At 33.1% G+C, this 15,715-nt stretch overlaps 1 protein-coding gene across 3 annotated transcripts; it reads right to left on the bottom strand.

Annotated features, from left to right (window-relative positions):
- Positions 2,761-15,024, bottom strand: LOC109706090 (cytochrome P450 71A1-like). Of its 3 annotated transcripts, XM_020226908.1 has the most exons (3): positions 14,076-15,023; positions 13,645-14,000; positions 2,761-3,181 (listed from the first exon to the last, which is right to left on the bottom strand). In XM_020226908.1, exons 1-3 carry the CDS (start codon positions 14,958-14,960, stop codon positions 2,914-2,916), a joined length of 1,509 nt encoding a protein of 502 aa, XP_020082497.1. In that variant the 5' UTR covers positions 14,961-15,023; the 3' UTR covers positions 2,761-2,913. The 3 variants fall into 3 exon arrangements, with proteins under 3 accessions (XP_020082497.1, XP_020082491.1, XP_020082485.1); XM_020226902.1 differs by lacking the exon at positions 13,645-14,000 and having other exon boundaries at positions 2,761-3,537; positions 14,076-15,024; XM_020226896.1 differs by lacking the exons at positions 13,645-14,000; positions 14,076-15,023 and adding an exon at positions 3,613-4,589 and having other exon boundaries at positions 2,761-3,537.

Genomic DNA, 15,715 nt, shown 5'->3' with positions numbered 1-15,715 from the left:
CATCGGGCTTCGTTGAGACCTCTTCATGCAATTGCCACATTGCGCATATATATTTTTATTGATATTAAATTAAAGTAAACTGTCAAATGTTATGCGTTTAAGACTTGAATTTGATCACATCGAAAGCATCATCAATATTGAACTCAATTTCAAAATTTTACTTATTAAAAGTTGTAGTTATTCATAAAAAGTAATTTTATTCATTAGCTAAAAGACATCTAGATTATCAACAAAAATTAATAAACAACTAGGTAGTCAATTAAATTCAAGTGTTGGAAATAGACATGCGAATAATATATTCTCATATGAATAAATAATATATTACATATAATATACAGTTATGTCCTTACATATATATAACAAGATATAATAATACACAGTATATATACTTAGTTATATATATATAGAACTAGGCTACTATGCTATTAATAGCACAAAGTTATTGGTGCTACCAAGTTTTTAACCATTGGATTAAGAAATGTGTGGTTAGGATGATGTGGACCTCCTAGAGTTGAGTAGGTAGTTGGTTAAATAGTATAATCTAATGGCAAGGACGAAGCTATGTAGAGGCCCAAGGTGGTCATGGCCTCCCTCAACTTTTCAATATTTACTTAATGATCCTTCAAAGTTTTTTTTTTTGGGTGGGCCATGGATAGCTTTGGCCTCCATAGTTTTTCAATATTTACTTAACAGTATGGTGCCAACATAACTCTCTCTCTCTTTCTCCTAATCGGTATACTCTTTTAATGAGTGAAAATATATTACAAGCTTCTTACTTATAGAGTCTTTTGTAATCTATTTCTCTCCTCTAAAAATTTTATTTAATAATTTTTTAAAATTTTTATTTATCTTAGGTGAGCTCTTTTATTTAACTAAATCAAGAATTGTACTAAATTTAATAGTTATATTAATTTTATTTACTAAAAAACTAAAAAATTACCGTTAGATTTAGTAAAATTTCTAAGTTATTTTAATGTAATAATATAAATAAAATAATTAAAAATTAAACATCTGAAAATAAAAAAAATAAAGTTCATACTTTTACATTATTTATTTAATTAATAAATTTTAATAAAAAAATTTTAATTAAGAAAAATTTTGTTTATTATTTAGTACTAAAATTTCTATTTAAATATATTTTGGCTCCTCTCAAGATTGAATCCTAGTTTCGTCCCTGTCTAATGGGTGAAAATAATCAAAAGGATAGGTATAACGGCGGAAAACTTGGTAGCACAAAGTGCTTCGTGTTAATAGTGTAGTAGCCGGACTCTCTCTCTCTCTCTCTCTCTCTCTCTCTCTCTCTCTCTCTCTATATATATATATATATATATATATATATATATATATAAGTGTATATGCTAATACTATTTATAATATATCCCCCTATGAGAACTAGATATTTAGTTGTATGTTAATATATATTCTTAATAATACTATACTATATATAATATATTACATCATTCATTCATGATATGGATAAATATATTATATATATAACTAAATTTTCTTACGGTAATTAATATAACAGACTTTTGAATTGAGTCCGGACTGACCGGGTTTGAATGTGTTCAAATAGACACAATTTTTTCGGGCCTAAAATTTTAAACCTGATCCAGACCCAAATTATAATTTGGGTACTCTCTTCTCCACCACCCTGGATAGCTGAAAGAATCTCTCTCTCTCTTTATATATATAATATATAGGGTTAATTTTATACAAATTTCTACAAATATAATAATTGTCAAATATATATTTCTATAAAGTTTAATTTTCATATGTTGTCCCTACAAAAGTCCTGATATTTTCAAATATGTCCCCGTCATTAAAATTCGTTAGAGAAATTTAGTTAACAATAGATTAAATATTTAACCCTCATTAGTTTTTAATATTTTTATTCATCTTATATTATACTGTTATGTTTTTTCGAAGGATATATTTGTGATGGTAAGGATATATTTGTGATGGTAAAATTGAAAAAATAAATAATTCTCTAACAATAACAAATTTGAGGGACATATTTAAAAATATTATGATTTTTATAAGAATATATATATTTTGTAAGAATATATTTATATTCATTATATTTGTAAGAATATGTACCATATTAACTCTAATATATATATACAAGAGAGGATGTGTGAGTGGTCCAGCGTGGGCCACGCATCACATAAGCTCCAGGACCATGCACAATGCCATAAACCCGTGAACTACTCGCCGAGATAAAGATGGAAAATGAAAAGCTCTTTTTTTTTATCCTCAAATCTGTAAAGTAATTTCTTTTGTAAAAAATTAATTTACGCCAAATCAAATACTAGAAAAACTATTTTCAGGTCTGAAAATTTTTTTAGTAACATTTACGTGAAATTAAAAACACTCTTAGTGGTACTTAAAGAGGATCATTGAACTGGTCCTTTTTATTTGAGATAGTAAACCACCATATCCTAGATGAATGCATGCCTAAAAACAATGGCCTTACGTTTCTAATATCCCAAGCAGTTTATATCATATTTAATTGAATGAATTTCATTTGATTAATGTAGTAATATTTAACAGGAAGTATCAACAGCTAAATACTTTCTGGATAAAAAAAATTTGCTCTAGAAGGTGCGTGGGTCAGGCCAGGTCGGTTTACAGATATTTTTCCGCAACAAATTGTCTTAAAATAATTAAGTAAAATGTGCGAATCTAACTTATACTGAGTGTTCTTAATTCTTGATAGATTAATTTTTGTACGTTGGAGTAGTAGTGAGATGGAGCTTGTATATACAAATGATTGGCATATTATAGTCATAATTAAGATAGCCAGTGAGATAGATAACTGATATAGGCAGATACATCGAGAGAATGATAGATAGATCGAACAGAGTAGGTAGATAGGAGCGCATCTCACTAGCTAAGACGCGTTCTGTAAAATTAGCTGTAGACGCTGCTATATTTAGTGGCAAGAAGCCGAAGGGCATGTCTTTTGTGCACGGTAACGCCCGGTGTCTCATCCATGTCGATGTCCTCCTTCGTCGTACCCGTCGGAAGTTCCCAGTCGAAGGAGTAAAGAAGGTTGGCGAGCATGATCTCGACCGTTTTTATCCCGAGGTTCTTCCCCGGACAGATCCTGCGACCTTCACCGAATGGTATCATATTGAAGTCCTTCCCTGCGAACTCGAGATCCGTGCTATTCATGAACCTCTCCGGCTTGAACACCTCCGGCGATTCCCAGTAACTCCCGTCCCTTCCAATCGCCCAAGCATTGATGAGTATCGTTGTGTTGGGCGGGACATCATAGCCGTTGATTTTGAAATGCTGCAACGTTGTTCTTGGAATAAGCATGGGAACCACTGGGTGCAATCGCATGGTCTCCTTCACAACGCACTTGAGGTAGTGTAGTTGGTCGATGTCGCTCTCCTCTACCTTTCCTTTGCTCCCGACGAGGCTTCTTACTTCTTCTTGAGCTTTTTCCATCGCTTGTGGATGCCTCATTAGCTCCGTCATCGCCCATCCCGCGGTGGCTGAGGACGTGTCGCTCCCACCAATGAAAACATTCTGCAAAAAAGGGTAAACTTGTGTAGAATAATATAGAAGAATGTTTTTTGCGATTCGGTATTGGATATTTCTTACCATAAGGACTCCTTTGATCTGGTCCGTGGTTAGACTTTTCTCGTCCTTCTGCATGTGCAGTAGAATATCCACAACGTCTTCGCCAGAGTCCTGCTGGTGCTGCTGCTGCACTCTATCGAGATGCTCATCGAGGACTTGTTGGTAGAAGCGATCAAGATCGATAAAGTTCTTCTCGAGCCTCGCTCTCATCCCTGTGAGCCAATCGGCCCATCCGATGATAGGCAAGTAGTCCGAGATGAAAAAGCCCCCGAGCATGGCCTGTGCTTCATTCAGAATCATCTGAAATCTGCTTCCAACATCATGGTAGCTCCTTCCAAAAGCCATTCTACAAGTGATTGTGCTCGTGAGCGCGATCAGTTCTTTGCTCAAATCGACAGGGAGAGAACTGCTTGAATAAGAGGATATCGAGCTCATAGTTCTCTCCACCTCTTCTTCTCTAATGGATCGAAACGAGGCGATCTTCTTGGCGCTGAAAAGCTCGATAATGGAAATTCTTCGCAGCTCCCTCCATGGCCCGCCGTACACCGCGAAGGCGATGTCCGAGCAACCATAGGAGAGCTTTGTATGTGAGGTGCGGGGCGGTCGGCTGCAGCATTCTAGATCATGCGTCTTTAGGATCTCCTGGGCCATGTTGGCAGAGGAGACCACGATGGTCGGCTCATGGCCGAGTTTCAGGTACATGAGGGGGCCGTATCGTTGCGAGAGCCGAGAGAGGGAGTGATGGGGCAGTCTTCCAAGCTGGTGGAGGTTGCCAATTACTGGGAGCTTGGGAGGGGCCGGGGGAAGTTTTAGTGATGTGCTGCCCTCCTTTCTTCTTGTGAGGAGTAGAAGAGGGAGTAGTAGGAGAACAACAAAAGGCAGGGAGGCAATCATGTGAAGAAGAGCCATAGAAACTTTGTGATGCTTTTGGTATGAATTATAAGGAGTTCATGCATGCTATGCATATATAATGAGAAATATTGCCAAGTTTGCAATCCAAAAAGAGTCGTAACTCGTAAGAATTACGATTTTCATCTGAGAATTAAAATTTTTCTAAAGATTAAATAATTATTTTCTGGATGTCGACCGTCCCAAGCGCAAAGGGCAAAAGACTTAGTGATTGACACCGAGGCTTCAAGTTTAAATCCTAGTTGATTAATTTATATTTTCAGTTAAATTTATTTGTAAAAAAAATATACGAACCTGTTAGCATTCTATCTTTCTCTAAAATATATAGTATTAAAAAAAGAGTGTGAAATAACGTGTGACAATTTTAGTCTTTAGATTGGCATGTTGTATGATTACAATAAAAAATGGTCTTAAATGTAGCATCGCTGGTATGTAATATGATCCATGTCATATTTTAGCCTCTGCCAAAACGTTACCAATAAACTGCTGCAGCACAGTTGAAATCAGATTTTTAGGAAAACTTTTGATTTGAAACTTCTAATTCTCCTAAAAAAGAAGCTTTTAGGTAGATTTTAATGTATGCTACCATTGCTGGCGCAATTGAAACCACAATTATAAAACAACGCAGCAGTACTCTGCAGTTCCAAATAAGACCATCGCCTCCTTGTATGGACATATTTATGTTTTTTTGTAAATAAGATTTGTATATATATCAGAGTTGGTGAATGGTTTAGGTTTTAAAATTGATGATGTGCCTAATTTATATTCAGTTTTTTGAAATAAAAGTACATGATTACCAAATATGCAAATTTCATTATTTAATAATGTTTTTAAATGTATTTTCAGGTGCATGTAGTATTTCTCTTATTTTATGTTATTTAAGGTGGAAATGATATAAGAGTTGTCTTTAACCGGCGAGTATGACACACATCAATAATGTTGAATAAGACGTAGATTAGATCATTAGCAGGCCAAAGTATCTTGGCAGATGCAATTTGAAGAAATGTTGTGGCGGACACCTAATAAGTACATAAAAATCTCATGCATGCATGACACCTAAGTACACAAAAATCTCATTTATGGAGAATCCAGTCGGGGGAGCCGAACAAAGTTTAAGTGGGTGGCTCTCGAACAAAGTCGTATTGTTGAATGGCTTTCAGTCCGCCGTCACATATTGATTTTACTTTTATTCATGACTTTATTAAAAATTTTTATATATTAAATTTTTTAAAAAAATTAAATTCTAGAATGAAAGATTAGAATTTTTGGATAAACGTTAAAATTTACATACCACGGTGGACCGGGAGTTTCTTAATTTTGATGTTGCACACCATTACTTTATGTCTATCATAAAAGCTCTATGATTTGATTTATACATGGTAGTTGTATTTTAAAAAAATTAAATTTTCTACATAAATTAGTGTGAGAGAAAATAATAAATTGCTTATAATTTTTACATCCAATTTATATATTTGTTTGGTAACCCAAAATAAAAAAATAGAAGCATTTTTTCCTATTTTCAAATTTTGTAAAAATGAGTTTTCATTGATTACGGGCCAAAAATTATTACAAAATAATTAGTCATTCTGTCAGTATATTAAATTATATAGAATTAACATTAAGAAAAAATGGTGACCATATCAGAAGGCTGAAATTTTGTGTGTTTTTGTTTAATCGACATGGGATTTCCATCTACGTATCTGCCTTTTCTTATGAAGTTACTCTCACTTGCTGAATATATAGAAGAATATTGCTATCCTGGGGAATTGAAAAATGAGGAGGTGAGTTGAAATTCGTGCACAGGATGAAATCTTTTTTTTTTATTTTTTGAGAGATAAATAGCACGCTATCCGTTTTATTTATTTTATTTAGAAATAAATTTAGTTAAAAATGTAAATCAAGTAGAATTCAAACTTGGGATCTCGAGTATCAATCATCAAATCTTTTATCACTTGCTGTAGGAATGGTCGGTACAAGATGAAATCTTAATATCTCAAAATTGGACTTTCGTACTAGTGCTGTGCATGAGGTGTCATCTAGTCTAACGTAAATAGCAATTTTGCTGTTATTATCACTGAATTCCAACTAGACACGTAAATGCTCAGGAGGCAATGCTAATCCTATAATCCGCTGTGATTTTGATAAGGTTCTCAGTCCGTGTCTGCGTGTGCAAGAAAAAATGTGCACTACATATATAGTCATGCATCCAGACATTTTAAAAGGCTTCGTTTGGTTTGGTTCGGGAATTAATAGAAACTAGTTATATCGGGAATAAGTACAAATATAAATTTTTGTAAGAACAAGAGTATTTTTTTAATTTGAATGAAAATATGAGTATAGATTGGAACTAGAAAAATTATGTTTGGATGGTTATTGAAAAGAAGAGAAATAGTTGATGGTTATAAATAAAAAATAATAATATTATTCTTATAATTGAATTTAAATTTTTAAATTTTAAATTGAAAATTTTAACTTTTAAATTTTAAAATTTAAAATTTTAATTTTCAAAATTTTAAGTTTAAATATCATATTTTAAATTTAATATTAAATTTAAATTTGAAAGATATAAAATATCAATTTTAAAATTTAAAAACTGAAAATATCAAATTAGAAATTTTAAATTTAAATTTTAAAATTTTATTTTAAATTATAAATTTAAAATTTTAAATTTTAAATTTTAAAAAGTTAAATTTCAATTTAAATTTAAAATATGAATCTCTCTCTCTCTCTCCGGGGTTGTGGGAGCCACACATGGTCCACCCATATCCGGTATACATGGCCACATGGGCGGGAACAATTTGTTCCCACTCATCTTTTTGGTGCGGCAACGTTTGGTTAGGAAATAGGAATAGGAATAGATCCTTATCCTCCCCTTTATACCGAAATGCTTATTTTTTATCCGAGAATAGTAGTTCTCGATTATCCCCATCAATACCTCCATTTTCTATATAAAATTATCTTAAATTATTCTTATCTTCGGGAACAACCCAATTTTCATCCAAGCACTATTTTTTTTATTCTCATACTTATATCTATTTCTGTAATAGCTAATTCTTACTTATATCCGAACCAAACAGTATTTTAGGGACACACAAGTCTAGGATGCGACAATAGCACTTCAACGTCATGACCCAAGTCAATTTAATCTAATTTTGTTATACTTTTCTTTTTAAATGACAATTTTGTTTGGCTTGAAATATAGGTGATAAAGTACAATTGCTAGTTTGCTATATAATAGGTTACCACACTTCCCAACCATTTTTTTTGTATTGCACTTTTCTTTTAAAAAAAAATATTTAATTGGCTCGAAACATAATGATCTTTTTTCTATATATTTTTTGTTTTGACTCTTTCTCCTCTGTCCATATCAAATTGTCGTTTATATCTCAGAACAGTGATAGGCGTGGACACGAGAATATTAAATTAGGACCACATTTTGTATTGTTTTTTTTTTTTTTTTTTTTTTATAAAGAGTTTGAACTTAGCAATTGTGAAAGCAACTAGGCTTCCGCTGGAATGGACCTGAAAAAAAAAAAAAAAAATCTGATGGACTCACATTGATTGTTATTATTATTATTATCTTCTATTTCTTAAACATAATCTGATGGACTCACATTAATTGTTTGCACTTAACCGTCCAAGGATTTCTCCGACCAAAGTAATTAAAAAAAAAAAAAAAAAGTAAAATTTTCCCACTTCTTTGTATTTCTTGAAAAGATGTTTTCAATATGAGTTACAAGCTAAGTAGCAAGTGCAAACATAATTAAATCCATTCTTGAGAAGATGTTTTCAAGATGCCTTACAAGCTAATAGCAACTACAAACATAATTAAGTCCCTCCCAGCATCATCCAATCATACATAAATTATAATTTGCATTTGAAACCGAAAAAAGTTTGAGAGCAGTAAAAATATCAAACGAGGCCGAAGATTATTGTTCTCAGCAACCTTTTGATTTTGGAGAATAAAAATATAACAGCTCCAATTATTATTTGTATTAAAATTGGTCGAATATAGTAAAAAATGCTATAAATATATTATATAAATGGTTGCGCATAACTAAAAATTGTATTAACAAATTGTATACGGTTATACATGCATGGAGCTATGAGATTATATTCATTGTTGAAGAAAAGGTTAAATGATTAGATAGATTAGTTTGTCTTTTATTTAAGATTATTCTTTACAACTATTGTAGCTAAAATAGTGGTTAATTTANGAATATAATCTCATAGCTCCATGCATGTATAACCGTATACAATTTGTTAATACAATTTTTAGTTATGCGCAACCATTTATATAATATATTTATAGCATTTTTTACTATATTCGACCAATTTTAATACAAATAATAATTGGAGCTGTTATATTTTTATTCTCCAAAATCAAAAGGTTGCGCATAACTAAAAATTGTATTAACAAATTGTATACGGTTATACATGCATGGAGCTATGAGATTATATTCATTGTTGAAGAAAAGGTTAAATGATTAGATAGATTAGTTTGTCTTTTATTTAAGATTATTCTTTACAACTATTGTAGCTAAAATAGTGGTTAATTTAGGTAAGATTTTTTCTATTGTAATAATTGAATTTTCTTTGGTAGTTTCAAACTGTAGTTTATGAGTAGTGATTCTATACTTATTTTTTTTTATACAGCTCATTCATTTCAATTCAATTCAACAGCTCAGATTTAATTTTTAAAAAATTGTAACCTGCAATAGCAGGTCACTTTGAGAGGGACACCGGTTTCCAGGTACTCCAAAAAAGGCATTTTAGTCCTTTGAAAATGGGCAATTTAATAATTTTATTTTCATTATATTATCGAATCTCTATTCTCTTTGTGTTTGCTTTTTCTCTCTCTATCTTTTTTTTTTTCATCCACTGCAGAGATGTAAAAGGGTAGGATTCGAGGCGGATTTTCAAAAACATGAACCCGAACTTGACTATCAAACCCAAAACTCGAACCCAAACCCAAATTCGATGACTTTTTAGAAAATTATATACACACCCGTATCTCACTAAAAATTCAAAACCCAAACACTAGCCCGAACCCGAAAATCCGAACCTGAAATATTTATTTCTCTTTACAATATTTTAAAATATATTAAATTAAATCTAAATTTTAAAATATATACTCAAATATAACATCGAACATTTATATATATTATATATAACGTAATAAATTTGGGTTCCGGTCGGTTTCGGCTTCGGGTCAAATACAATTAAAATCCATACCCGAATTCAAATTCGTCGGGTTTCGTTTTTGATATCCATATTTAAAACTATATCCATTTAGCATAGATAAATTCACTGCTTTTGCTTTTGAGTTTATATTCGAATTCAGATAAAATTATGAGTATCCATATCCATTGACATATATAATTCACAGATATTTTATCATTTTATATTCGTAATCCATAGATATTTCATTAAAATACATTATAACATATAAATACATTGAATTTAATTTTTTATTTACCTACATTCAATTGTTTAAAAAAGTTTGTGATAAAAAAAATAATATCTAAACTAGAGGAATTTAAAAGTTTTCTTAAACAAATTAAATATGTTGAATTCGTTATTATTAACAATAAATTTGTTAAAATAGTAACACAAAATTTCTTTAATTTAAATATTAAATATTTAAATTCAACATATTTAGAAATATTTATATTTCTAAATTTTATAAAATTTAAATTAATGCCTAAATTAGAAGAATTCTAAAATTTCTAAAATTAATGCCTAAAATTTGAGATATCAATCAAATCTTAAATTAATGCTTAAATTAGTATAAAATTAATGCTAAATTTAGGATATTAATCAAAACTTTCTTAATTTTTTTTACATTAGAAAAATATCCTCTAATGAAATAACTTTTTAACCTGCTACATAATTAAATGACATTTTTAACCTTTATTAATCAACGGTTAAGATCTTTTTTATTTTTTATAAAATAAAGTAGTGAATCATTTCTTGTAGTTTATTTGGATTCTATTGCATCAATTTAAACAATAAAATTATCTCCATAGATAATTGGATATGAAAATACAGTTACACAAGTTATTGCTGCGTGAAACCAAATAATCTCTTAGATATTCTATCTTTTTTATATTTGATAAATGGTATAATTGCAACTTTAGCGGCACGACCACATGCCGGGCTAAGCACAGCACAGCACGGCACGGCCACATGCCGGCCTACCTCTTGCGGCTTGACAATCCAGCATAGCATTGTCTAAAGCGAGCCTAGGCCGAGGAGAAATGAGTGGCCCGACATGGCACGGCCTGCTTGGGCCATGCCAACCAGGCTAGCACGGCCCGGACCCCAAGGGTCTGAGCTCCTAGTTGGCTCTCCTCCCCAGGAGCTCTCCGCCCAAGGTTTGCTACTTTGGGAAGAGTGATGTTGGTCCAATAGACCAAACAGTTTTTAGTTCATTGGACCAAAAATTCATTTCAAAAAAATAATACAAATTTATTTTTTAAATTTTTAAAATATTTATTGTTTTATAATAATTTTTATAAATTTTAAATATCTAATCAAAATATATATTTAAATATAATTATTTATATTTTTAGATTTTATATTAATTTTTTTAAAAAATAGAAAAATTACTATTTTAAGAGGTCGGCCTGGAGCACGGCCCGGCTCGTGCCTTCCAGACCAAAGGGTCATATCGGGCTGGAGGCTAGATAGCTTGGGCTCAGCACCGTCCAGCCCGAATTTGAAACCAGTTCGAACCGGGCCAGCTCCTAGCCCGTTTTAGTCGGGCTAGTGTGGGTCGTGTCGGTCTGGCACAACCCACATTACACCCCTAATGGTAGGGATGGCAATCCAACTCGTGTTCGGCTCGAAATGAGCCCGAGATCGAATCGCTCGTTTAGTAAACGAGCCGAATACGAGCTGAATTTTTTAGCTTGTTTAATAAACGAGTCGAACACGAGCTGGGGTCAGCTCGCTCGTGTTCGGCTCGATAACAGCTCGAATACATATATTTTATATTTATATAATTTATTTAATTTATATTTTTATATATAAATAAATAATTATATATATAATATATATTTTTATTATTTAATTTTTAGCAAATTAAAAATATAAAGACGAGCTCAATTATAAAAAAATTCATTTATATATAAAGTTTCAACTATTAGATCAAAATTTAATGGATAAGATTTTATAAATTTATTTTTTTATATATATTCAATTTAATTCTTTTTAACTTATTATTCGTTAGCCAGCTCATGAGCCAGCTTGTGTTCGGCTCGTTTATTAACGAGCTGAACACGAGCTGAATTTTTTCGCTCGATACTTTAACGCGAGCCAGCTCATGTTTGGCTCGTTTATTAAACGAGCCGAACACAACACGACTCGCTCATGTTCTGTTCGTTTACACCCCTACCTAGCGGTACTTGAGAAACCATTGAACTGGATTTTTTATTTGAGCCAGTAAATCCTAGATGAGTCTTATATTAAATGCTCCAAACAGTTTAAATCTTATTTAGTTGAATGAATCTTTTATCAAATTAACATAGAAATAAAATACTTCCTAGATGAAAGGGAAATGTAGGTTAGGCCAAGTTGGCTTTCAGATTTTTCTAAAANAGTACTTATCGCGCCTAGAGCTCAAGCGTCCCTTCCTGAAGTTATACTATGGTAAACCACTTCCAGCGTCCTAGACAGGCCCCTTCTTGGAGCCCTATTTTTGCCAGCTCTAGTACGAGCGGTTGGAAGAAATGAGGAAGCTGACCCTTGAAGGCTGCCCATGCTGCTTCCTCCTGTAGCTGTACCTACTCCGTGGCCCGCAATGGCACGTGTTTTCTGTACGGGAAGCCGAAGAACGGTGATTTATATCGTCGCAGATGTCGATTAAAATGTCTTGCGCAGAATCGATCACTCTACGCGAGGATAGATGGAGGAGACAAGCTAGATAGATAGTAAGAGAGCTACATAGACGGATATAGTCAATAGATAGAGTGACCGATAGAATTAATACTCATATTATACGGTTAGTAAACATATATGTTCGAGCTAGAGTGATGATGAGGTTGCATGTTTTTAATTAGATAGTTCTTAATTCTTGTGAGTCATATTCAATCTAAGCGTGTAAAATGAATTAATAAAATTCTGTTAAACAACGCCTTTTTATAGACCTTTGGCTGGACCGGACTGGGTGCGTGGACGATCTCGTTAAAAAAAAATAGGTCTTTCATAAATCGACAACTATGAAGGACAATTTATAATGATGTAATTAGTTTACTTTAAGTAAGTTAATTTATACTATATTTGACGAACCCTATAATCTTTGCATTCCGGTAACAAAAATCCGTACGTAAGTAGATCCTATACCACCAAATGATGGAGTTTATTTTTCCTGGTCAAGTTACTAGGAGAAATTCATGGTGATTCTCACAAAAATTAAAGTGCATTTACAATGATTTTTTTAAAGGCTGGACTTTTATCAAAAAGATCATAAACTAAACCGCATTTAATTAAAAAATGCTTTCTTTAATGAAAGGTCTAAACTCCTATTTTTTTTTTTTCGCGAAAAGAAAAAGGTAGAAATAGAGCCGCTTTTTGCTTTTGTTCATCAAGTGCCCAAATACCGTAACACGTACCAGGACCTCGAATACACTACGCACCGGGTGCGACCTGGTGAGTGTGTAGGAGAGAGAACATATATATATAATCTCAATTATAGCATGTATAAGAACGTTTATATTACTTATTATTTATATGAGAATGTTTTATATATATATAATAATATTTTTAGTATTATAAAAATTTATACAGAGGGTTTAAACAATAACAATCTCTTAATAAATAAAAAAGTTAAAATGGTAGTGTTTATATAGGAAGCTTTTTTGTATTGTCATATTATATTTTACTTATTTTTACAATTTTTGATTACTCCCAATTTATAAATTAGATAATAATTGATTTAAAGAAATTACTTAAAATTACTGCCCCTGTATAAATTTTTATAGTCCTGAAAACATTCCTGTTGTATACTTTTAATTTAAAACATCCTTATATATAAACTGTAAATAATATAAACATCTTTGAACATATTTTAATTGGGATATATAATATATATATTTCTCTCTCTCTCTCTAAGAAAGTCGATAGATCCCACCACCTCTTCACCTCTCCGGCTTGAACACCTCCGGCGATTCCCAGTAACTCCCGTCCCTTCCAATCGCCCAAGCATTGATGAGTATCGTTGTGTTGGGCGGGACATCATAGCCGTTGATTTTGAAATGCTGCAACGTTGTTCTTGGAATAAGCATCGGAACCACCGGGTGCAATCGCATGGTCTCCTTCACAACGCACTTGAGGTAGTGTAGTTGGTCGATGTCGCTCTCCTCTACCTTTCCTTTGCTCCCGACGAGGCTTCTTACTTCTTCTTGAGCTTTTTCCATCGCTTGTGGATGCCTCATTAGCTCCGTCATCGCCCATCCCGTGGTGGCTGAGGATGTATCGCTCCCACCAATGAAAACATTCTGCAAAAAAGGGTAAACTTGTGTCGAATAATATAGAAGAATGTTTTTTGTGATTCAGTATTGGATATTTCTTACCATAAGGGCTCCTTTGATCTGGTCTGTGGTCAAGCTTTTCTCATCCTTCTGCATGCGCAGTAGAATATCCACAAGGTCTTCGCTAGAGTCACGCTGCTGCTGCTGCGCTCTATCAAGATGCTCATCGAGAACTTGTTGGTAAAACCGATCAAGATCGATAAAGTTCTTCTCGAGTCTCGCTCTCATCCCTGTGAGCCAATCGGCCCATCCGATGATCGGCAAGTAGTCCGCGATGAAAAAGCCCCCGAGCACGGCCTGTGCTTCATTCAGAATCATCTGAAATCTGCTTCCAACATCATGGTAGCTCCTTCCGAAAGCCATTCTACAAGTGATTGTGCTCGTGAGCGCGATCAGTTCTTTGCTCAAATCGACAGGGAGAGAACTGCTTGAATAAGAGGATATCGAGCTCATAGTTCTTTCCACCTCTTCTTCTCTAATGGATTGAAACGAGGCGATCTTCTTGGCGCTGAAAAGTTCGATGATGGAAATTCTTCGGAGCTCCCTCCATGGCCCGCCGTACACCGCAAAGGCGATGTCCGAGCAACCGTAGGAGAGCTTTGTATGTGAGGTGCGGGGCGGTCGGCTGCAGCATTCTAGATCATGCGTCTTTAGGATCTCCTGGGCCATGTTGGCAGAGGAGACCACGACGGTCGGCTCATGGCCAAGTTTTAGGTACATGAGGGGGCCGTATCGTTGCGAGAGCCGAGAGAGGGAGTGATGGGGCAGTCTTCCAAGCTGGTGGAGGTTGCCGATTACTGGGAGCTTGGGAGGGACCGGGGGAAGTTTTAGTGATGTGCTGCCCTCCTTTCTTCTTGTGAGGAGTAGAAGAGGGAGTAGTAGGAGAACAACAAAAGGCAGGGAGGCAATCATGTGAAGAAGAGCCATAGAAACTTTGGGATGCTTTTGGTATGAATTATAAGGAGTTCATGCATGCTATGCATATATATAATGAGAAGTATTGCTAAGTTTGCAATCCAAAAAGAGTCATAACTTGTTAGAATTACGATTTTCATCTGAGAATTAAAATTTTTCTAAAGATTAAATAATTATTTTTTGGATGTTGACCATCCTGGCGTAAAGGACAAAAGACTTAGTGATTGATACCGAGGTTTCAAATTTAAATTCTGATTGATTTATAGGGTTTTTTTTTGCAAATAGCCTTTTGAGCAATTTTTATTTTAAAAATAGCCCTATCAAAATTAAAATTACAAAAATGGTCCTATCTCTGCTATGCATGCGCCACGTCAGCGCCACGCGGGTGGGGCTGGGGCCAGAGTATTAAGTTGAACACGGTGAAAAGTGGAATGGATATTGAAAAGTGGAATAAGGAGTAGGGATGTCAATAGGAATGGATATTCGAAATATTATCCAATCAAAACCCGAATAAATTATATATATATATGTAATTTATTTTTATTTATTTATACAATATATAAAATATTTAATAATTTTTATTCCTTAGATTTTCATTCAACGGTATATATTTTTAAAACAGGTTGGATGAAGATCTAAGGAATAAAAATTATTAAATATTTTATATATTGTATAAATAAACAAAAATAAATTACATATATATATATATATATATATTATATATATATATATATATAATTTATTTCGGTTTGAATTCGGATAATATT

The sequence above is a fragment of the Ananas comosus genome, linkage group 2, assembly GCF_001540865.1.
Source record: "Ananas comosus cultivar F153 linkage group 2, ASM154086v1, whole genome shotgun sequence".
In the NCBI taxonomy this organism is placed as follows: domain Eukaryota; kingdom Viridiplantae; phylum Streptophyta; class Magnoliopsida; order Poales; family Bromeliaceae; genus Ananas; species Ananas comosus.
This window is presented reverse-complemented; position numbering and strand designations above follow the sequence as displayed.

Excerpts from the sequence above, each read along its gene's own strand:
- LOC109706090 (XM_020226896.1), bottom strand. The coding sequence starts at position 4,500 with ATGGCTCTTCTTCACATGATTGCCTCCCTGCCTTTTGTTGTTCTCCTA. Across the intron at positions 3,538-3,612 it reads AGATCAAAGGAGTCCTTATG|AATGTTTTCATTGGTGGGAG; the intron begins GTAAGAAATATC and ends CCTTTTTTGCAG.